The sequence below is a fragment of the Arachis hypogaea genome, chromosome 20 (genome assembly GCF_003086295.3).
Source record: "Arachis hypogaea cultivar Tifrunner chromosome 20, arahy.Tifrunner.gnm2.J5K5, whole genome shotgun sequence".
Taxonomy (NCBI): domain Eukaryota; kingdom Viridiplantae; phylum Streptophyta; class Magnoliopsida; order Fabales; family Fabaceae; genus Arachis; species Arachis hypogaea.
In genome coordinates this window covers 136,189,561-136,213,398 of record NC_092055.1, presented here as the reverse complement: position 1 = coordinate 136,213,398, position 23,838 = coordinate 136,189,561, and the positions used below count along the sequence as shown (strand labels likewise).

The 23,838-nt window shown below is 34.3% G+C and overlaps 2 protein-coding genes, 1 long non-coding RNA gene and 1 pseudogene across 7 annotated transcripts; 2 read left to right on the top strand and 2 right to left on the bottom strand.

The window, feature by feature from the left end:
- Window positions 1-3,811: 3,811 nt before the first annotated feature.
- On the top strand, window positions 3,812-17,214 carry LOC112786459 (UDP-glycosyltransferase 83A1-like). Of its 3 annotated transcripts, XM_072229950.1 has the most exons (5): window positions 4,112-4,856; window positions 6,595-7,319; window positions 7,473-7,876; window positions 7,965-8,899; window positions 8,986-9,340. In XM_072229950.1, the coding sequence occupies exons 1-5, from the start codon at window positions 4,854-4,856 to the stop codon at window positions 9,100-9,102; spliced, it is 2,184 nt and encodes a 727-aa protein (XP_072086051.1). In that variant the 5' UTR covers window positions 4,112-4,853; the 3' UTR covers window positions 9,103-9,340. The 3 variants fall into 3 exon arrangements, with proteins under 3 accessions (XP_025685618.2, XP_072086051.1, XP_072086050.1); XM_072229949.1 differs by lacking the exon at window positions 4,112-4,856 and having other exon boundaries at window positions 5,761-7,319; XM_025829833.2 differs by lacking the exons at window positions 6,595-7,319; window positions 7,473-7,876; window positions 7,965-8,899; window positions 8,986-9,340 and adding an exon at window positions 16,203-17,214 and having other exon boundaries at window positions 3,812-4,856.
- Window positions 9,600-12,613, bottom strand: LOC114926158 (uncharacterized). Of its 3 annotated transcripts, XR_003816618.2 has the most exons (10): window positions 12,475-12,613; window positions 12,348-12,401; window positions 12,105-12,191; window positions 11,809-11,874; window positions 11,442-11,726; window positions 10,700-11,357; window positions 10,457-10,585; window positions 10,232-10,366; window positions 9,820-9,913; window positions 9,600-9,734 (listed from the first exon to the last, which is right to left on the bottom strand). XR_003816618.2 is itself a non-coding variant. In XM_072229952.1 (7 exons), exons 2-6 carry the CDS (start codon window positions 11,321-11,323, stop codon window positions 9,908-9,910), a joined length of 807 nt encoding a protein of 268 aa, XP_072086053.1. In that variant the 5' UTR covers window positions 11,324-11,357; window positions 11,442-11,588; the 3' UTR covers window positions 9,600-9,734; window positions 9,820-9,907. The 3 variants fall into 3 exon arrangements, 2 of the variants coding, with proteins under 2 accessions (XP_072086053.1, XP_072086052.1); XM_072229952.1 differs by lacking the exons at window positions 11,809-11,874; window positions 12,105-12,191; window positions 12,348-12,401; window positions 12,475-12,613 and having other exon boundaries at window positions 10,700-10,786; window positions 10,874-11,357; window positions 11,442-11,588; XM_072229951.1 differs by lacking the exons at window positions 9,600-9,734; window positions 9,820-9,913; window positions 11,809-11,874; ... (1 more) ...; window positions 12,348-12,401; window positions 12,475-12,613 and having other exon boundaries at window positions 10,103-10,366; window positions 10,700-10,786; window positions 10,874-11,357; window positions 11,442-11,589.
- On the bottom strand, window positions 12,763-15,313 carry LOC112784723 (uncharacterized). Its single transcript, XR_003194026.2, has 6 exons — window positions 15,010-15,313; window positions 14,022-14,297; window positions 13,407-13,908; window positions 13,109-13,334; window positions 12,925-13,002; window positions 12,763-12,837 (listed from the first exon to the last, which is right to left on the bottom strand). It is a non-coding gene; the product is annotated as an uncharacterized lncRNA (long non-coding RNA).
- A 3,072-nt stretch (window positions 17,215-20,286) lies between the features above and the next one.
- Window positions 20,287-23,267, top strand: LOC112786458 (UDP-glycosyltransferase 83A1-like; annotated as a pseudogene).
- Window positions 23,268-23,838: the final 571 nt, after the last annotated feature.

Genomic DNA, 23,838 nt, shown 5'->3' with positions numbered 1-23,838 from the left:
AAAAGTCATCATATAAACAGAAGTAGACTTTCTTAAATCAAGATCCCCAATCATATCTGCATCTGTGTAACCATCCAACACAGGTTGGCCACTCCCAAAGTATAAACAAACTCTGGAAGTACCATTAAGGTATATGAGAATCCACTTCACTGCTTACCAGTGTTCCTTGCCAGGATTAGAGAGAAACCGACTAACAACTCCAACGGCATGAGCAATATCCGGCCTGGTGCAAATCATAGCATACATCAAACTGCCAACTGTAGATGCATATAGAATCTTCTTCATTTCTGCTTTCTCTTTCTCACTTGTAGGGCATTACTGCGAACTCAGCTTGAAATGGCTAGCAAGTGGAGTACTAACAGGTTTAGAATTACTCATGCTAAACCTCTCTGAAACCTTCTCAATATACTTCTGCTGCGACAACCACAGTTTTCCATTCTTCCTGTCACGAGTGATACTCATGCCAAGGATTTTCTTTGCAGGACCCAAATCCTTCATAGCAAAGGATCTGTTCAAGTCTTTCTTAAGACTTTCAATCTTCTTAGTGTCATAACCAACAATCAACATGTCATCAACATAAAGCAAGAGAATTATAAAATCACCATCAGAAAATTTCTTAGCATACACACAATGATCAGAAGAAGTCTTACTATACCCATGACCTTCCATGAAGGAATCAAACTTCGTGTACCACTGTCTTGGCGCTTACTTCAGCCCATATAAGCTCTTCTTCAACTTGCATACAAGATGCTCATTTCCTTTAACCTTGAAACCCTCTGGTTGCTCCATGTAAATTTCTTTATCTATGTCACCGTGAAGGAATGCAGTCTTCACATCAAGCTGCTTAACCTCTAAATTCAAGCTAGCTGCCAATCTAAGCACAACTCGAATAGAGGACATCGTCACAACTGGAGAGAAAGTCTCATCAAAATCAATACCTTTCTTTTGCTCAAAGCCTTTCACAACCAATCGAGCTTTGTACCTTGGTCGTGAGACATTTTCATCCGCTTTCAATTTGAACACCCATTTATTCTTGAATGCTCTCTTACCCTTTGGCAACTTCACCAATTCAAAGGTATGATTCTCATGCAAGGATTTCATTTCTTCTTGCATGGCCTTCAACCAATCTTCCTTATGCTCATCAGACATAGCTTCCTGGTAGCTCTTTGGCTCCCCAGTCTCAGTGTTTATCACATACTCATGAGGAGAGTATTTCTGAGAAGGATGACGCTCTCTAGTAGATCTTCTCAATTCAGGCTCAATTGGTGGTTCAGGTAGAACTTCAACATCTGGCACCTCAGGTTGAGGTGTAGGTTCATCATGCAAATCAGCAACATCATTATCAACTTGTACATCTCCCCCATCAACAGGAGGTCTAGTAGAAGGACCAGGTTCATCATTAGCAGAACGTCTAACAGTTATTGGCTTATCTGTCTTCTCAAGATCTTCAATAGTTTGGTCTTCAAGAAAAATCACATCTCAACTTCTAATTATCTTCTTGCTCACCTGATCCCATAATCTGTAACCAAAGTCTTCGTGACCATAACCCATGAAGAAACACTGCTTTGATTTTCCATCAAGTTTAGACCATTCATCTCTTGAAATGTGAACAAAAGCCCTGCAGCCAAACATTCGCAAGTGACTATAAGAGACATCTTTCCCTCTCCAAATTTTCTTTGGAACATCACCATTTAGTGGAACTGAAGGAGAAAGGTTGATCAGATCTACTGCAGTCCTCATCGCTTCACCCCAAAAAGATTATAGGCAACTTTGCATGAGAGAGCATACAACTGACTCAATCATTGATAATACGATTCATTCTCTCAGCAACTCCATTGTATTGAGGAGTCTTAGGAACCATCTTCTCAAACTTGATCCCATGTCTTTTACAATACTCTTCAAACGGACCCCTGTATTCACCACCATTATCTGCTCGAATACATTTCAATTTCCTTCCTGTTTCTCTTTCAACACCTGCATGAAAGTGTTTGAAGGTACCGAGCACCTGGTCTTTAGATTTCAAAATAAAAGCCTACACTTTTCGAGAATAATCATCAATAAAAGTAACAAAGTATGATGCACCACCTAGTGTCTTAGCATCCATAGTGCAAACATCAGTGTGAACTAAATCTAGAACATGTGATCTCCTATGAGGTCCAGAATTATGAAATGATACTCTAACATGCTTTCCAACAAAATAATGAGTGCAAGTATTTAAAGTTGTACCTTTCACTGGAAGTGAGTGCTTCTTGGACAAGACACTTAATCCTTTCTCGCTCAAGTGACCAAGACGTATGTGCCACAAATCAAAAGAGGAATCATCAGCTATATTCACATCTTCTTTGCACAACTTTGCTTGCAAACGGTAGAGAGTAGTGAGACTATTGTCTTCTCTAGCATCAATGAGGGCCCCTTTGGTAATCTTGCATTTTCCACTACTATAGGAAGTGCAATACCCCTCTTGATCCAATGCCTTTACTGAAATAAGATTGAACCGCATATCTGGTGCATGCCTAACATTCTTCAACTGCAACTTGCATCCCAGGTTAGTTTCAAGCCACATATCACCCATACCAATGATATCACACACTCCTTTATCTCCCAATTTGATCTTGCCAAAATTTCCAGCAGTATAGGAAGTGAAAAATTCACGTCTCGGAGTGACATGACATGAGGCACCAGAGTCCATAATCCAAGTGGAATCATCACAGACAAGATTCACATAATTTTCATCATATGTGATAAGAACATCTTCATAAATAATAGCAGCAGTCTCTTTATCACTATGTTTACCTTTGTTTTCGTTTCTTTCCCTTGATTGTTCTCTTTTCAAGAACCTACAATACCTCTTGATATGCCCCGGCTTGCCACAAGGGTGACAAATAAACTCCTTTCTTGGCTTGTACTTTTCTCTTGACTTGCTTCAACTCTCTGACTTGTCGGAACTATGAGGTTTTCTACTTTGACTTCTCCCACGTGACTCTGAAACAAGTGCTTCTGACTGGGAGGAGGCATTAGTCAAACCTCGCTCTCTTCTTCTGGCTTCTTCATTTAACATGCTCTCTTTAACCATTGCTAACGTCAACTTCCCATTTGGAGCTGATTTAGTTAGTGTCACAATCAGAACTTCCCAACTATCAGGTAAAGAACTCAACAACAACAAGGTTTGCAACTCATCATTCAAAGTGATCTCATTATTTGTCAGTTGGTTCACTGTCTCCTGAAAAATGCTCAAGTGCTCCGGCATTGATTTACCTTCAACACACTTCATATTGACAAGCTTCCTAATAAAAAAATGCTTTATTTTGCACATTCTTCCTCTCATATAACTCCTTCAATTTGTTCCACATCTTCTCAACATTTGTTTCGGTGTCAACATGTGGATACACGTTAAGATCAAGCCATTGCCTAATCAAAGCAACTGCCTTCCGATTCAGCTTCTTCCATTTAGCATCGGATTTGGTACCTTTGGATTTATCCCCCTCCACAGGATCATACAAGTCCTTGCTATACATCATATCTTCCATGAGGGTCTTCCAAATTGAATAATTTTGGGAATTCAATTTGACCATATTCGGTCCATGAATATTTTCCTCCATTTAATCAACACAGAGATAAACATCCGAGCTCTAGATACCAGTTTGTTGGGAAAACTCAACACAGGTTTAAAACAAGAATCTGTCTAACAGCGGAAGCACCAAAAGTAATTTTTCCACAAGCTGTGTGATTAAATAGGTAATACCAAGGATACTCCAAGCAACAAATATAATGGCAGAAATTAAATAATTAGACACCAGAATTTTAACGTACGAAAACTCCCAAAAGAGAGACAAAAAATCCACGAGACCTAGTCCATAAAAATCTTCCACTATCAGAATAATGGGTATACAATCAGTCTTCCTAGTAACACTAGGGCATCTCAACAATCAACAAAATACATCTTCAAAACTGATGAAATCAACATAAACTTTTCACAAAATGGGTATCTCAAATCAGGCAAAAGAAAAGGCAATACAACTAACAAGTTATATCCTAATATTCATCTTTACACTAGAAATAACATACTAAAATTTCATAAGAAATAGAGCAAATTTACCAGATGATCAAAGTTGGCATGCCCTTTTTCCCAATTTTCCTCTCCTCTCTCGCCCTTTTTCCTTTATAACCACAAGTTTCAATCTTAATGGCAGATCAGATTCAACTCAAGGACACTCCAACGAGAAGCAATAAATTAAAACGTGGTCCACATCGTAACGAACTCTGCTAGTGTCCTTCTAAAGGATATAAAATACATATTGAAACTTATAAGTAGTTGGAAAACTCTTAAGAAACTATAACAGCTAGATCAAAATCACAGGACAACATGAGTCTTCCAACTGTGCTAGTATTACCATTACCAGCTCAAGGACATGTCAACCCAATGATGATCTTGTCTCAAAGATTGGCTGAAAATGGTTGCAATATCATCTTTGTCAACACTGAATTCATCCATAAGAAAGTGCTGAGTTCCATGGGGAATCAAGAAGGCCGCGGTGTTAACGGAGAATCGCGGATAAAGTTGGTGTCAATCCCAGATGGATTAGGACCTGATGCAGACAGAAATAATTTGTGGGAAGTATCTGATTCTATAAAGAAGAACATGCCAGCTATGCTTGAGAAGCTAATTGAAGATCTTAGATTGAAAGATGGTATCATAGTAAGCTGCGTAGTTGCTGACTCAGCTATGGCAGGAGCGTTGAAAATTGCAAGCAAGATTGGAATCAAAGGAGTTGTGTTCTATCCTGCATCAGCAGCTATGTTAGCCTTGCAGTGTAGCATACCAAAGCTTATTGAGGATGGGATCATAGACTCTAATGGTAAGAATATCATCTTTCAAATTTCACTAACCAAAGTTGTTTGTAACACTTTTGGTGTTTGTTTAGCTTTTGTTTTTAAGATAAAGATAATGCTTTTGTTAAATTATTAGAAGTTTTACCACTGCTTCTAACATATTAATTCCATCGATTTATGAGATTGCAGTAGATAAGGATAAAAATCACTATAATTTTGTTAGTTGGAGACAATTTTAAATGATATTAATAAATAGAGAATGAATATTCAAAAAGAGATAAGTAGTCATCCAACATAAAATAATAGAGACTTTATAAACTCTGCCTAAGCTCACACCTCCAAAACCTCCAAACTCAGACTAAGTTTAGCAACTTCTAAATGTTAATCCAATTTAAAAAAAAGGAAAACTATTCCTAATTTTAAAAACTTCATTACAAAAATAATGAATATTATGACTTTTTCTAAAATTATCTTTTTTTATTACTTTTGGATTTTTCTATGATTTCTTATTCAAGAATAAATCAATATTTTTCAATTACAAAAATAGAATAGAAAAGAGGAAAATAAGATTGTGTAATAAGTAAACTTTTGTGAAGGAAAATAATGAAATATGAGTGCTCTGTATTTGTTTTTTTTTTTTTTTTTTTTTTTTTTTTTTTTTTTGAATTTATCTTTAGATGTTTGCCAACTATATAATATTGGTCAATCTCTAAAAGTAAATCTGCTACACCAAGGAGATATTTTCTTCTTTCCAGTGAAAAAAAATTTAAAAAATAAAAAGGATCTAATGATCGAATTTTTTTCTAAGTTTTTGTACACATCTTTTAAATACTTAGTGAAATATATTTTCTAATTATTAAATTTAATTTACTATTAATATAAAATATTCGGAAAAGCTCTGCATACAAGTTCATTAAACAATAAGATCAAAATATGCGCTGCTTCAGGTACGTTGATTACACGCGCTATATAACATCGCGCGTATATCTAACTACCAGATTTAAAATATTTCTTTCCCTTTTCGTTTTCGTTATTTTGAGATTTCGTTCTTCTTCTTCTCCCGCGTTTACCCTCCTTCTTCTCCATTGTTCTTTTCTTCTCCTTTTCTCACTAGCATCTTCTTCGTTTAGGTTACCTTTGTCTCTCTCTGCAACTCCATCTTCGTTTTCTATTTTTGATTTGTTGTTTTTCGAAATCAAAGTTTGATCTCGTTTTGAAGATAATGGATCATTCAACCTCAGATTGTCATCTGAATGCAGGCGAAGTGGATTATGAGTCAGAATCTAACGAAGTCCCTGAGGTTTGATTTACATAGGATTAGTATGAAATTTCTTTCAGTAATTTGTATAGCATTGTGTAGTTGAAAAATTGCTGAACATTACTGTGAAAGTAACACGTTTACGTGAATCTGTCGATTCAATGTATTAGTTGTGATTAATTACCTGGAATTTGTAGCAGACGCTCGGGTGTAGATCAATTCTTGTTTGGGTGTATTTTAGCTAGAAGTGTGGGTGTATCTACACTTTACTGGTTTTTTGTTATTTTAATTTACTTGTTGTTGTTCAGCTGTATTATAACAGACATGATTAGGTGTGTTTTTAGAACTGTATTATATCTGCATGCTGTGTATTTACAGTTTATGGCTTTAAAAGTCATTCTGTAGTTGAGTTGTTGCGGTTAGGGTGTATCGTATTAGACATGATTGGGTGTATTTGAATCATATCTATGGGTGTATTTACAGTTCTGACACGGTGTATTTTGCAGCCTCTCTCAGTTGTTGATGACGAGCTTGTTCCAAAGGTTGGAATGACCTTTACTACCCTTGAAGATGCTGGAAAATTTTACAGGAACTACGCCAAGGCTGCAGGTTTCTCTACAAGAGTTCGGTGCACAAATAGGAAGGGAAACGAGATTAAGAACCAACTGATTACATGTAGCAAAGAGGGAAAATGGAAATCTAAAATATCTCCGACCGAGAAGACCAATCCGACAGCTGGTCTAAACTGTCCTGCAAGAATTTATATACACACATTGAAGGATGTCAGTGCTTGGATCATTTCAAAGGTTGTGCTGGATCATTCACACCCCTGCTGTCCAAGCAAAGCAGAGATGCTCAAACAGCACAGGGAACTAAGCATGTCCATTTGTCGTACGATAGAGAATAACGAGGAGGCCGATATCAGACCAAGCAAAACCTATCAATCATTTGTTGCGGCTGCCGGGGGTCACCGCGAGTTAAATTTTATCGAAAAGGACGTGAGGAATTACATTACCAGGGAAGTGCGGAATGTTTCCGAACAAGAAGATGCAAAGGAATTCGGGAAATATTTCTTAAGAATGAAAGAGAAGAATCCGAATTTCTTTTTTGAGCTCCAACTCGAAGATGATCAATCGATTAAGCTGGCTTTTTGGGCCGATGCAAGAAGCAGAGCCGCCTTTGAGTATTTCGGAGACGTCATTTCATTCGACACCACCTACAATACAAACAGGTAACAAACTGTCCCTGTTTATGATGCCAAATTAATTTATTTTTACGAATCCGCAGTAGAGGTGTATATTGGCTGTTTCATTGGGTGTATGCGAAGCATTTGTTAGGGTGTAGCTAATGATTTTGCATTCTGGACCATGGTAATTTGTTTCAGGTATAATTTGGTCTGTGGTTCTTTTGTCGGGGTGAATCACCACGGTCAATCAACACTTCTCGGATGCTCTTTGATGAAGAACGAAGAAATTGAATCATTCAAATGGTTATTTCAAAGCTGGCTTCGTTGCATGGGAGGAAACGCTCCGAAAGGGTTTCTCACCGATCAGTGCGCATCCATGAAAAGGGCTTTAGAGGCCTGTATGCCAACAACAGTTCACCGCTGGTGCATTTGGCACATCATGAAGAAGATTCCAAGCAAATTAAACGGGTACAAGGGACATGCCGATATCGAACAAGAAATGAGCCAAGTTGTTTGGAACTCTCACAGCAAAGACTCATTCGATAGGAATTGGAACGATTTTCTGCTGAATTTTGGTCTTGGGGACAACAAGTGGCTTTCAGGTAATGTCTTTTTAAAATCTGCATCAGAGGTGTAAATTGCATGTTTTTTCGGGTGTATTTATAGACTGTCTTTGGGTGTATTATGCAGATCTGTACGAAGACCGTCACATATGGGTTCCTATCTATCTGGATCACCATTTCTGGGCAGGGATGAGAAGCACACAAAGGAGCGAGAGCATGCATTCATTTTTTAACAAGTATATCACCCGGAACAGCTCGCTTATTCAGTTCGTCAAACAATACGATAATTGCCTCGGAAGCAGGGAGCAAGCAGAGAGAGAATCAGATGCTGCAGATTTTCATACGGTCATACCGTGTGCAACGAAATCCTGCATTGAAGCTCAGTTTCAAGATGCGTACACTCACGCAAAGTTTAGGGAAGTCCAAGCGCAATTCAGAGGAAAGGCGAATTGCATCACCAGACTGAAGAATTCCGCTCTAGGCTATTCAGTATACGAAGTCGGAGAACAAGTTTCCAGCTCAATATTCAACAAGTTCGTGGTTACTTACGACTCGGTTGCAGCCGAGGTAAAATGCCATTGCTTATTATTCGAGTCAAGAGGGATACTGTGCCGTCACGCACTAAGCGTGTTAAGCTTCGAACAAGTAAGCCAAGTGTCACCGAGATACATACTAGAACGATGGAGCAAGAAGGTAAAGAGGCGACACACACACATCAAGAGCAGCCACGACGAGCCACTAATGGAGCCAAGAAGCAAGAGGTTCGACCAATTGGTTTTTCGTTCGCAAAATATATGCGAATTTGCCTCCGAATCGGAGGAGCTGACTGCAATTCTGCACCGTGCGTACGATAACGTCATGGCCGAGATGGAAGCATTAAAAGCCAAAAGGAAGGGGACATCTTCTTTATCCCACGAAGACGCCAACTTGGAATCCGTTAACGAGCTTCAAAGCCCGCCAAGGATTCGAACAAGAGGACGTCCAAAAAACAGGCTAGGTTCAAAGCTGGAGAAACAGATCGCAAATGCCACAAAGAAGAAGAAGACGAAAGTTTTAAGCGAGGTAAAAGTAACGTTCTTTAAATTTGTGGCGATTGAGTTTATTTTTCTCGTTAATAGTTTAGGTAATGTGTGTGTGTTATATTTCAGATAAACCTGTTTGATGCTGCATCAGCGGCGCATTCAAATTGCAGCCAATATCAAGGACACGTTATGAGTTATCAGTTCAGGGTACCAGCAGCAGGGGATAACTCGTTGGGTGTATAGTTTTACAGAATATGGGTGTAAAAGCACCGTTATTTTGGGTGTATTTTCGTTAATTTACAATTTAGATATAGACACATATATAGATATATATAGAACAAAAACTGTAAAAATTCTCAGGTTATGGGTTTATATTTAATTTGATGTTTTTCTTCATATTTTAGTACATGTAATTCATACATTTTGAATACAGCGCAGACAGTTTGGGTATATATTTTATACAACCTTGGGTGTATTATTAGACTTGCGTTGGGTGTAGCAGTTTATAATTTGTGTTTATATATGCCTTGATTTTTTCCTTCATATTTTACCACCTGTAATACAGCTTTTGAATACATCACAGACAGTTTACCAGCACAGATAGTTTAACTATGGGAAAAAATATACATGGAATAGAAGTTGTTGATAAATGGCAAATATTTACATCATTTGTTCAATTTACAAACTACCAAGCAGTTGGATTACCCAGTTTCTATATCAGCAGAATTAATCTGACAAAACGGACTTAATAATATAGAGGATGGCTTCGACAGCCTTATAGCACTACTCTCTCTAATTGCCTGATCTCTCTGTGTATTCATCTCACTGAATAGTATCCGGGATGCGTACTCCACTCTATAGTGGTCCACCTCCTCCTACAATAAAAAAGTATATTCTGTTTAAACAGCAATATTAATTCAGTAAAGTAATACAGAGTTATATGGTTTTAAAGACAGTTACCTGTGGCCAATTATCCCATTGATACTTCCCCTTTTTGATGTTTTCCGGCTCAATTATCTCCATCCACTTCATAACGTACACAGCGCAGTCATAGCTGAAAACAAAGAAAATAAATTACAAATCTCATTTACAAAAGTTTAATGTTCAGACTCACAAATTTATACCTTGTTTTTTGGCCTGATATTTTAACATATGGTGATTTAATTTCCTTCTCCCTCTCCCCTTTCTGAAGAGGTCCCCCGCCGACATATGTTATCAATCTTGAAAATACGTATCCCTTAAATACGAAAACAAATCAGTAATACACCCGAATGAATGGACAAGATACACCCAACTGAATGGACAATATACACCCATCACAACTAACGAAATAGACCTATCTATTAAAGTAAAGAAGACAGAGGCAACTTACAGTGAATTTATTAATGGTCTTTCTCTCATCAGTGGGAGCTATTTTGTGTAGCGGGTCAAGTATTTGACATTTCCGCTTTCTTGTATTTATCAGCCATAACCACCAATGCCCGGCGTAGCAGACAGGGGCAAAAATCTGAAGGATTCCCACACATGAACAGTGTGTTATTTTATTTTGCAAATAAGTAAATAAGCGTAGTAACAAATTTAGCAAACGAAAACTTACATATGGGTGCGAAGTCAATTTTTTTCTATCTATGAAGGGAATGAAACTCGGGTAGGCTTCCACCCTGAATTCCTTTTTCGTTTTTGGTGATACGAATTCCCCGTTTGGGTGATCCGAAAGCGCCATGCACTGCAAGAATGGGAAAAGAGAAATGAAATACTAAACTTACACCCAATGGAACGTGACAAATACACCCAAATCAATACAGAAAATACACCCGAAGTTCGTAAAAGTAACACTTACCACAATATCGGTGGGGAGACAGTATATTTGTTCTTGAAATCTCTTTTCATTTTTGTTGTTGAGGATGAGGCAGATGGCAGATACAATCTAGAAATATATGCCGAAATCAATTTTACATTAATAAGCATTGTAATTGACTTTGGTGTAAAAACAGTAATCTTATTCTAATATTACCTGAGATTCTATATCACTTTTTGCCTGGAGGGAAGCAAGGTGCATTCTCATCAAAATGTATTCTCCTTGGCCAATCAGAGTGCACATCTCCTCATACTCGTTAGTATTGCCATCTGCATCTTCCTTCAGTCTCGTCCCCCAGATGTAGCACTTTTGTTTCATATCATCCGTAATCTGATATAATCCCCGAGGAGTTTCAAACTTTGCAGAACTTTCTCCCCCAGTCTCCCTCTGAATTTGTGGACTTGTGTTTTTTCCCTTCGTCGCGCTGCTTGCTATTCTTTGGACCAAACTGTCCAATTGTTCTATCAAATTCGCAGCTTCTGGAGATTTTTCCCTTTCTGTCTCCTGCGTTGACGCCCCCTCCTGGCTTGAATCAGTCAATCCAAGGCTGAATGATGGCACCCCTGGATCTGTTTTAGGAACATAGGAAGCTGTCCGTGCCATCATCAACAGGGCAGCAGCGTCTTCTGCGTCTGGATGACTGCGTCATCATGTATAAGAATAAGAATAAGAATAAGAATATACAGATGATAAGCAAAGATTGATTTTAGTCTGAAGAACTTACACTTTAGTTGGAGCTGGGGGAACCGTGGGTGTGGTCTCTTGAAGTTGTTTGGGGGTTTCAGGAGTGCTGCACAGTTACAAAAAATTAATCACGGCGTAAAAGAAACTAATCAGGAACAATATACACCCAAACTGTTAGCTAATATACACCCAAACTCCAAACAAATATACACTCAATACTATTTCTTACGTTTCTATAGTCCCTTCAATCTGTAGCATAGGGGTTGGTTCAAAATCTGTCTCTGTGGTTGTTTGGGATGCCGGCACAAAAACCTGAATCGGGACTCTAAACAAGAAGAAAAGTGAAAGGTTAACAACGCCTTTGAAAATAATAAGGTTATAAGGTTGAATATTATTGTAAAACTCACATTGCAAGCGCTTCGGACGGTGTCTGTTCCCTCACAACCATCATATTCGAATCAGACGGACTCAACCTAAAATACACCCAAAGAAATTCAAAAAATACACCCGAACAATTCAAAAAGAAGACAGGCTTTGTTTTTTTGAGAACTTACATACTTGCAGTTTTTGCTTTTTTTTCCTGCCTTTTTTTTCTTGAATAAAATAATAAAGGGCTTTTTTTTCTAAAAAAAAATATATACAGAATTAGAAGTAGAAGGGTAATAGAAGAACAAAAGTAACGGTTATTTGAAAGAGAAATTACATGCTCTGTGACGGCTGGTTTACACTACTCTGTTCTGTGTTTCCTTGAGAGGAAGGAGCATCAGTTCCCAAGTTCACAGCCGGTATTCTAAGACAGATTTGATCCAAGCAACACAACAAAGTTAATATTCCAACTTATTAGACAACATACACCCAACTTGATCCACTCAATACACCCAAATGGTACCACAAGACACACCCAATTCATGATAACAAGATTTTATTAAATAATAAAGCTTCTTACGTTTCAGACGACACATAGCGACCTTCTGTCGATCGCAGGTCAGGTTGGTTCTCCCTGCGAAACAAGAAACAATTATTAGCATGCAAAACACAACAAAATATGAAATAGACAGCCCATCAAGACATACCCCTCTGCAGCAGATTTATCAACGTTTTGCCCTAGCCATTCATCCAGTTCGTCACTTGATATTTCATATGTCTCACTACATTCATAAAGGAAGATGTTAACAAAAATAATTACGACGATAGACGGTAATATAGCTTACGAGGTACTGTACCCGTGAAAGTATTGGTCTTCTTTAGGAGGTGAATCCTCCACAAGAACTTTTTTCTTTTTTGGTTGTGTTCTGGGTGGAAAAAAAAGAGTACCAATCAGAAATAAAAAATTAATTTTATCACAGAATATTATGCAAAGAAGTGCTTACTTTTTTGGTGTTGTTTTTGTTTTTTTCTTCTCATTCTCCTTCTCTGCAGGTGATGATTCTTCACTCCTATAAGTTAATAACAGACACTTCAGTTAATACACGAAATCTTTATAATGAAGCCAAAAGAAAGGAGTAATAATTTCAGGACATTACTCATCACTTTGTTCAGATTCAGATTCTGAATCAGAATCTGGCTCCTCTTGCCTCTGCTTTCTTTTTCTGGAGTCCATTCTGGAAGGCAAACAGTGATTATTTAGAACATATTAAAATACACCCAACGTGATCAACAAGATACACCCAACTCGAAAAAGAAATTACACCCAAGTATGGTACTTACTTTTTCCCCTTTTTGATGGGGTGTTTTCTTGCTGAATCCTCCGAGTCTTGTTGAGTCTCAGACTCAGAGGTAGAAGTGTCACTGTCAGTAGCTGTTTCTGTCTCCAAAGACGATGTTGGACTCGCCTTCCTTTTTTTTGTTTTTTTGATTTCTTGTTTTTTTTTCTTTTTTTTTCTTTTTCTTTCATTTTTTCTCTTGCTCTTGTCTCCGCCATCTTCACAATCCCCTAAAACATGAGATATTTTAGCTAGCAGCATTCAGGTAAATAAAATACAAGCAACATATTATGTTTACTTACCAAAATTTCTTCTTTTTCTGCAGTCATTCTTTCCACCAACTTCTCCTTAGTCCAGTTGGCAATCCAAGGCTTTGGTGGTCTTTCGGCCCTCTTCTTGCCTTTGTTTTCAGAAAGATGAAAGTATATTATCATGAGGGCAAAGAGGCAGCCATCAATTGCCTTCTTCTTCTTATCCTGGTAGTCTGTGATGCCTTTGATCAAGAAGGTCAAAACATGCGCCCCCAGTTTCTCTCCGATATGCCGTCCATCTTAAAAATTGGGGCGAGGTGCACGGGCGATATTTTGTTTATCGTCGTTGGCAAAAGGAACGCCATCTGTATGTAGAGGATGAATATCCTCTTGAACATCAGGCGTTCCTCTTCGCTGCCAACGCCGATTTCCATCATTTCATCGGTAAGACTTTTGAGGGTCTTACCCTAGAATCTTCTATAAATTATTTTGTCATCATCAGAAAGTTGCTTATAAAGTTGCTTATACTCAACTTTCTCAGGAAACAGATTTCCTACAAAAAAGAAAACAACAAAGTATCAAAATCGGTTCAAAAACACCCAAGCATCAACCTTAAATACACCCAAGCATGAACTTAATATACACCTATAATTTTGAGCTAGTTACCTGTTGCATTGATGCCAAGCGCATCACCTATTGTCTTTGGTGTTATTTGGAAAGAACCATATCCTGTCTTCAGTCTGTTCTCCCCAAGTTTGAAGTTGTTTGCCAGTTCCCTTAAGAGTTGGTGATCCACCCTTAGAGGTGGGACGTGCATCAACCCACCAAATCCGAGATCCCTGACAATTGCCTTCTTCTCCTCAGCCATGTTTCTGAACTTATCACTCAGGAGATGTGTGGCACACTTAAGGTCTTTCGTTTGGTTTCTTGCTGCCATTTTGTCTGAAACAAAAAATACACACAAATATACTCCCATTAGTAACAGTAAGATACACCCATATGTAAGAATCAGATACACCCATTGATAACAGTGAGATACACCCATTGAAATTATTCAGATACATTCATATATATCAGTCAGATATCAGTCAAACATGTTTCAATATCAAGCAACATTACAAGGTCTAATAACAGTAAGATACACCCATATGTAAGAATCCGATACACTCATTGTTAACAGGGAGATACACCCATAGATATTATTCATATAAATCCATATATATCAGTCAGTTATCACTCAAACATGCTTCAATATCAAATTAATTCAGATATCAGTAAGATACACGCATATATGAGTCAGATACACCCATATGTAAGAATCAGATACACCCATTGATAACAGTGAGATACACCCATTGAAATTATTCAGATACATTCATATATATCAGTGAGATATCACTCAAACATGCATCAATATCAAGTCACATTACAAGTTCAAACAGTATACAACCCCCAATCTACGGAATAAAGCCCCAAAAATCAACAACAGTAGCAAGAGAACTTAGAACAAGAATGTAGAACGACGTAGAACTTAGAAGAATGACGTAGAACTTAGAACAGTGTGACAAAGAAGCAAGAATAATAGCACAGTAAACCCTAGAGAAGAACGACGTAGAAGAAAACTAAAATTGGGAGGTTTTCTTGATGAACTTACGTTGAGTGTATTTGCTTCGTTTTCTCTTCAGATTCTTCACGGAGAGTTTGATGTTGTTTTGATGGAGGTTTCGAACAACGATTTGTATATTTTGAACTTTGATTTTTGCTCGAAATTGGGAGCGTTCCTTGGTTTCGAAGCGTTTTGAGAAGTGGAAGAAGTGGAGGAAGTGGAAGAGTCTGCCATACGTAACCGTTTGTGTTGAGTGCGTGATTTTGACGCGCCATGTTATGCTTCCTTATGCGCGTGTCTTCGATTTGGGCTGGGCCAACTTGGATGCTTGGATACTTGTATGTGTAGCAGGCCCGTAAAATATTTTACATAATTCTCCATACAGTTATATCTAATCTTTTAAATGATCATTAACGTCATCGATATAGAAAGTAATTATTTCTCCTAAATATGTAAAACTGCTTTACATACACAGATGTACTATTAAATTCTTAAAATATTTTTGAGATTTATTTGTTATTGTATTTTTCATGCCCATGTTGATAGTTAAAAGCATGAATTTGATCGGAAAATTTTATAAAGGAGTAAATTATTAAAACGATACTCGAAAGTTTGTATCATTGATAAAAAGAACCCCAAAAATGCTAACGACAAATAAGTTCTAGAAAGATTTAAAAACACGATAAAAAGAACTAAATATTAAATATATATATTAAAAAAATTGACTTTAGAAATCAAATTTTGATACAAATTTTTGCAATTATTATTAAAAAAATAAAATATTTTCATACTTAAAAAATTTGATAATTTTTTGTCAAGTAAATTTTTTAAAAAATATTTTTATCGTGAATGACCATATTTTTTTGAAAAATAAAAAGAAAAATTTAGAGATCAAACTTCGCTTCAAATTTTTGTGTGCATCTTTTAAATATTTATTCAAATATTGTCACAAAATTTTAGATTTAATCAATAAGTTGTTTGCTAAATATAAAAATTTTTTGTATTGTTTACAAAAAATATAATGTATATTAATTTTTGTCATATTTTTAAATTATTTAGTGTTCTTTGGTGGATAATATTTTTTTTTTTAACGGTTGATTTTTTTGGATATGATAGTTAATTTTAGGAAACCAGCTATAACTTAAGCCAACTCAAGCCAATCGGTTGTTATTATTGTTGTTGTAAATTCCCTTCACTGAGGCAGTGTACATCACATCATCAACACTGTTTTGAAACTGCAGGGTTGCCTACCACACAAAAAACGTTTCAGTTATCACCAAGTTTTCCACACATGGACACAGGATCCATATGGTGGGCAAAAGGATTTGACTCTGTGTTAGGGAATGTGTTGTTCAACATTATTGTTGATGCCATGCAAACTCTGGAATTGACAGACTGGTGGCTTTGTAACTCCACACCCGATCTTGAACCACAAGCATTGTCCTATTTACCAAAGTTATTGCCAGTTGGTCCATTATTGAGAAGTTATGATGACAATCAAGGTGTAACTAAAAGTTCATTGGGACAGTTCTTGGAAGAAGATCTGTCTTGTATAAATTGGCTTGATCAACAACCTCATGCTTCTGTCATATATCTTGCTTTCGGAAGTCTCGCTCATTTCGATAAAAAACAATTCACAGAACTCGCTCTTGGACTTGAACTCACTAATAGACCATTTCTTTGGGTTGTGCGTCAAGATTCCAATTGCAACCCCCATGAATTTAAGGGGAATCAAGGTAAGATAGTCGAATGGGCTCCTCAACAAAAAGTGTTAAGTCACCCTGCCATAGCTTGTTTTGTTAGTCATTGCGGTTGGAATTCGACTATAGAAGGTTTGTCCAATGGAGTCCCCTTCTTGTGTTGGCCATGTTTTGGTGACCAATTCTTTAACAAAACATACATTTGTGATGAGTTGAAAGTTGGATTAGGATTTGATTTAGATGAAAATGGATTGATCTCGCGTGAAGAGATAAAAGTGAAAGTGGATAAAGTGCTTAGCGATGAGAACATAAGATCAAATGCTCATGTGTTAAAAGAGAAGCTGCTGAACACCATAAAAGATGGAGGAAGGTCTTGTGAGAATTTAAACAAGTTCATCAAGTGGTTGAAAGAATAAGTATTCTGATTTGTGTTGAGTTGTAATAATGATTATATATTATAATTTATAAAGAAAGAAGGCATTCTTCTATCTATGGGATTGTGCGAATTTGTTCAATATACAAGAGTCATCTAATGTGGTTGTGTGTATACAAAGGATGATGACCACTTCCAATTTATAGATACATGAGTAACTCACTGAGAGCATAACAGATTAACTAACATAACTACACTTACTTCCTATTTTTGAGGTAATCAGGCCATGGCAACGTCCAGGTGTTTTACATATTTTATTCTAAAACAATGCACTCCGCAACAAAAGCTGTTAATTAAAAACCATACTGTCATTCGTAATTTGCTTTATCAGCTATTGTAGTTAGAATTTAACTATGGTAATTGTCAAAGAAAAAACTGTTACAGGCCAACAAAATTTATTATTTTTGTCAGTAATATTAGTTATAAGCCTAATTATTTAGTCTAACAATTTAACAACATACTTTTAACATGTATTTTTAAATATTGTTAGTCAAAAATAATAAATTATGCCGACCCTTTAGTATTTTTCTTTGTTAAATATATATTTTTCTTTTATCAACTTAATTGAAATTCAAATTGTTTCTAATATTAGAGGAGTTTAAACGCATTCTAACATAATTTAATTTTTGGATAAAATATTGTTTTAGTCTTAATCTTTACATAAAATTCTAATTTCGTTCTTAATATTTTAAATATTTTATTTTTATTCTAAACTTCTTATTTTATCTTTTTTTAGTTCTTTAGTCTAAATTAATTTTTTTTTCAAAGATATTTTTTTATTATGATTTTTTTTAGATAATGACAAAGATAGTAATTGTAGTGATTATGGTAGTGGTGTAATAATTTGAAAGTGAAAATGATAAAATAATAAAAAAATAATAGAAAAAATTTAATTTTAACCAAAGAATTAAAATAAGATAAAATAAAATATTTTAAACAAAAATAAAAAAATTTAAATATTAATAACAAAAGTAAAATTTAACTTAAATATAAGAGATTAAAACAATACTTTAATCTTAATTGTTTTTATTTTGTTTCACAATTTGTTCATTTAGGAAGCTTACTATTAGAGTTCATATGCCTTTTTTAAAATGGGTTTGAATCTATTATATATTTTTAATTTTACAATAAAAAATATTTTATATGTCATTTTTTTATTATAATTGAAATTAAATTTTTTTCTTTAAAATTAAAGAATTTTTTTCAACTCTTTACTAATTTTATAACCAAAATGTGCCATATATAACTTCTTCATTGTAATTGAAATTAAATCTTTCCTTCCAAAATTAAAGAATTCTTCCTTCCTTCCTACTAATTTTATAATCAAAATATACCACATGCCACTCCCACATTACAATTGAAATCAGAGCTTTCCCTCTAAAATTAAAGAGTTCTCTCCTCTTCCTTCTTCTTTTTTCTATCTCTCTCATTTCTTCAATCAATCTATCTCTTTTAATTTATATATTATTATCAATTATCAATATCAATGACCAATTACTAATTTGACAATAAAAATATACAACATGACATTCTTTAATTGCATTAAAATTAAAATTAAAATGTTGAAATTAAAATTAAAATATACCTATATTATGTATCACATGTCACTTTCTCATTACAATTGAAATCAAATCTGTCCCTCCAAAATTAATAAATTTTTCCTTCCTCCTTACTAATTTTACAACTCAAAATGTGTCAGATGTAATTTTCTTATTGCAATTAAAATTAAATATTTTCCTCCAAAATTAATGAATTCTCCTTTTCTCTTTATTAATTTTACAACCAAAATGTGTCACATGTCACTCTCTCGTTGTAATTAAAATCAAATTTTTTTCTCCAAAATTAAAGAATTTTTTCTTCATCTCTACTAATTTTACAACCAAAATATGCCACAGGTCACTCCCTCATTGCAATGGAAATCAAATCTTTTCCTCCAAAATTAAAGAGTTCTCCCCTCCTTCCTCTTCCTTTCTCTATTTCTCTCATTTATTCGATCACTCTATCTCTTTTATATATCATTAGCAATGACAAATTAAGAATTTGACAACTAAAATGTGCAACATGATATTTTTTAATTGCATTAAAATTAAAATTAAAATATTAAAATAGAAATTGAAATTAAAATATACCTATATTATGTATCATATATCATATATTACTATCTAATTTAATAACCAAATGTGTTGACACTCTTATTAAAATCAAGAGAAAATATTTTTCTCCAAAATTAATAAACTCCTTTCTTAAATTCTCTCATGTACCTCTCTCAATTTTTCTATCTCTCTACCATTTTCACTCTATATACAATTTATATTTTATATTAATAATTTGACAAATCAAAATATGTCATCCGATATTTTTTTATTACAATTAAAATAAAATTTTTCTTCTAAAATTAACAAACTCTCACTCTCATTCTTCATCTTTATCTTTCTCTCTCTTTTTTCTCATTCGTTATTTTTTCTACCTTTCTGTTCTACAGAAAATAAAATTAATAAAATAATATAATTTAAATAAAAAATATTATTATATACATATTTTTTTAGATTTTTATTTAGTTTTAAATTTTTATCACTTATCTTTTTAATCTATATTTTCATTTCTCTTTTTTCAGATATTTATTACATATAATTTGGAGAGAATACTAATGTTATAATTAAAAGTTAGAATCAAGATTTAATTGTTTAAAAAAATTAATTTTAAGTTAATTTTATGATTATGAATATAATTTTTATGCTAATATCTAATTATATTTTTATTTACATAGAGAGAAAAAATATTATTTTTAAATAGTAAGTATAAAAATTAGTTATTTTTATTTGTGTAATAGATTTAACACGTAATTAAATGTAAAAGTATACATATTAAATTGTTTCAAAATTTAGATAACGAATGTTAAATAAAAATAATAACTAAAGAACTTATTATTTGATTTTTTATTTACAGAGATCTTAGTCTTTTTAGTTGGAGATTTTTGTCAATTTACAACTTTTTTTTATAAAAATTATTTAATTTTATAAATTTTTTGTGTCATGCATAATCTATACTGTTTTATAATAAAATAAACCGTAATTTTAAAAAAAATTATATTTTCATAATATTATTACGAGTAAAAATATTAGTATTATTCTAAACGTGTACATCAATGAAGATACTCCTTGCAGCGCACGTTACAAGATTCAAAGTAGAACGATGTATAGGAAATCAAAACAAAGTACACTTCTCTCCAAACTTTTTTGTGACACGGTGGGGAAGAAGCCAAGAAAAAACAAACAAAAACTAAAAAGATCATCGCCCACGTAAGACGTAACCCGGTTCGTGTCCAAGCTTTTAAATAGATATCTTAAAAAAAAGTAACCTCAAATCTTAAGAACCTGATTTTTTTTTATTCTAAAACCTATAAGTTTATAATAAATTTTTTTAAAAACATATTTATCTATTTTTGTAATTGATGAACAAATATATACAGGTTTCCAGCTAATATAAATTAAACTCGAGATGTGTAAATATATCATATATAAAAGTTAAGAAACATTTTAGTCCAGTATTTTTTCAATAGCTAATAAAGTCTAATCTTAAAGAACTCGAACATTATTTATTTATTGTTCAAAAGAATTTGAACTTTATTTGTTACACATAAGGAGAATTTCTTTGGTAAAAAAAAAAAGAAAACAAAATAAAGATTGTAGTTATTTTTTAAGAAAAAACTGTGCTTTTTATATATTATTTTAAGGGTTGCAATATCATCTTTGTCACCCCTGAATTCATCCACAATAAAATGGTTAGTTCCATGGGGAATCAAGGCGGCGGCGATAACGGAGGATCGCCGATAAAGTTGGTGTCAATCCCGGATGGGCTAGGACCTGATGCAGACAGAAAAAATATCAGGGAACTATTTGATTCTATATTGAATAACATGCCTGCTATGCTTGAGAGGCTTAATTGAAGATCTTAGATTGAAAGATGGTGTCACAGTAAGCTGCATAGTTGCTGATTTTGTTATGGCATGGGCGTTGGAAATTGCAAGAAAGATTGGAATCAGAGGAGTTCTGTTTTATCCTGCATCAGCAGCTATGTTAGCTTTGCAGTGCAGCATACCAAAGCTTATTGAGGATGGAATCATAGACTCTAATGGTAAGAATACCACATCTCAAATTACACTCACCAAATAAACTTGTTTTTAACTTTTTAACATTTTTCTTATTTCAAATTTCAAAAATACCAATGTTTTTAGCCGTTAATATCAATTATATATAAATTTTATTAGTGAAATCAACAACTAAAATATCGGTATTTTTGGAATATCTACAACTCTTCTAATTATATATACTATTTTTGTGTATAATGTATATTCTTTTGGACAACTTTTTTTTTTATATATTTTACTTTTAATATTAAAAGAAATATTTTTTCAGAAGTAACATAATCAATTTGGATTGATCAAATAGTCAGCTCACTTATCTGTATAAGTAAGTGTTGGAAGTTTAAATTTCGTCTTGTACATGCAGCAATTTATTGACCAATAACAAACCCTTAAATAGAGCGTAAAAGTGGCAATGGTTAGAGTAGGGTTTGAATCCAACCCTAAGTTTCTAATTTTACCCACGAGTTGAATTTGTTACTAAAACTCAACCTTATCCTACTTTTGAGTTCAAAACAACCCAACCTTAACCCTATCCATGGTCAACCCATAGGTATCCGACCCAACATGCTGATTTTCATAAATATGCAATAATATTATATAACCTAATGAGTATGCAAATTAAAAATTTAATATAACCAACACAATCGTCCTATAAACAACACAATTATCCCATAAACAACATAACCATCAAATGTTTAATTTTACATAAAAGTCTTTACTTAAATTAATAACATAAATACAAATAAAATATTATATTTATATATTACTAAAATAGATTTGATTTTTATATAAATAAAAATGTTAAATTATCAATTAATAATCTTGAGTAGAGTAATTACTCAAAATGAATTTATCTAAGAAAAAGCCAGAAAAATAGTGCAAATATTTATTTTATTTTATTTTCTTTGCGAAAGAAATAGTAACAAAAAATTCACAATTTCTGTTGTCGTTATTTTTCAAACTATTTCCGTAATATTATCATGTTTTGAAACTGCAGGGTTGGCAACCACACAAAAAAGATTTCAGTTATCACCAAGCATTCCTCCCATGGACACAGAATCTATATGGTGGGCAAAAATATCTGATTCTAAAACTGAGAAGATGTTATCAACATTATTCTTGAATCCATGAAAACTCTAGAATCCACAGAGTGGTGCCTTTGTAACTCCACACCCGATCTTGAACCTGGAGCATTATCATTCGTACCAAAGCTATTACCAATTGGTCCATTATTAAGAACCTATGGCTATGATCAAGGTGTAAGTGAAAGATCATTGGGACAATTCTGGGAAGAAGATTTTTCTTGTTTGAATTGGCTTGATCAACAACCTCGTGGTTCTGTTATATATGTTGCATTCGGAAGTACCACTCTTTTTGATGAAAAGCAATTCAAAGAACTCGCTCTTGGACTTGAACTTACTAATAGACCATTTCTTTGGGTGTTGCGAAAAGATTCAGATTGTAACAATAAAGTGTGTTTTCCTAACGAATTCAAGGGGACTCAAGGTAAGATAATTGAATGGGCTCCTCAAGAAAAGGTGCTATCCCACCCTGCCATTGCTTGCTTTATAAGTCACTGCGGTTGGAATTCGACTTTGGAGGGTTTGTCTAATGGAGTGCCTTTTTTGTGTTGGCCATATTTTGCTGACCAATTCTTTGACAAAATATATATTTGTGATGAGTGGAAGGTTGGATTGGGATTTGATTTGGATGAGAATGGGATGATCTCACGCGAAGAGATAAAAGTCAAAGTTGATAAATTGCTTAGTGATGAGAACATAATATTTAAGGCTCGTGAGCTAAAGAAGAAGCTAATGAGGGACGTTGATGTTGGAGGAAAGTCTTCAGAGAACTTAAACAAGTTCATCAACTGGTTGAAGGAATAAGGATTTGCTTTTTCTGAACATGTTTTAATTCTAAACGTTAGTCGTTTGTTAATTGTTATTGCATGCTTTAGCTCTAGCTTTGATGATTGTTCCTAATGTCAAAATGAATAAAAAGAAATAAAAAAGGAAAGTGATTTATTGTTTATGACTTTCAAGATGATGATTAAGTAGTTTTAGTCTTTTAGATATGTTCCTCTTCTAATTGACTCAAATTAAATAAAAGGGGATGTTATCAAATAATGCCTTAATGTTTAGAGGAAGTATAGGGAGGCAATATATGTGTCGCACAATGCATACTGATCCATCTGTCACAACTTGGTTTAAAAAATCCATAAACTCGGAATTAAACTAGAGTCAAAATAAACACGTGCCAATCTCAACTCACCATAAAAATTTCTTTGCAAATCTCTAAACAAACCCATAACAAGTAGGGGTGGCAAGCGGGGAAGCCCGCCCCGCCCCGCCCCGCCATAAGCCCGCCAATTGGCGGGCTGGCCCGCCCCGCCCCGCCTAGTGAGGCGATCCCAGAATCCCAACCCGCCCCGCCTAACGGCGGGCTGGCGGGCCGGCGGGCTAAGCCCGCTAAATATTCTCTTTTTTTCTTTTTTTACTTTTAACTATTAAAATAATATATATAAAGATATAAAATTTTTTTTTTGTTTTTTACTTTTAACTATTATAATTTCTAAAAGTATAAACAAATTATAATTTTTG

Coding starts and splice junctions, on each gene's coding strand:
- LOC112786459 (XM_072229949.1), top strand. CDS start 6,556: ATGGGTGTATTTACAGTTCTGACACGGTGTATTTTGCAGCCTCTCTCA. Junction 7,320..7,472: donor ACCACCTACAATACAAACAG/GTAACAAACTGT, acceptor AATTTGTTTCAG/GTATAATTTGGTCTGTGGTT. Junction 7,877..7,964: donor GGACAACAAGTGGCTTTCAG/GTAATGTCTTTT, acceptor TGTATTATGCAG/ATCTGTACGAAGACCGTCAC.
- LOC114926158 (XM_072229951.1), bottom strand. CDS start 11,323: ATGATGGCACGGACAGCTTCCTATGTTCCTAAAACAGATCCAGGGGTG. Junction 10,787..10,873: donor AAAGTGATATAGAATCTCAG/GTAATATTAGAA, acceptor ATATATTTCTAG/ATTGTATCTGCCATCTGCCT. Junction 10,367..10,456: donor AATTGACTTCGCACCCATAT/GTAAGTTTTCGT, acceptor GGAATCCTTCAG/ATTTTTGCCCCTGTCTGCTA.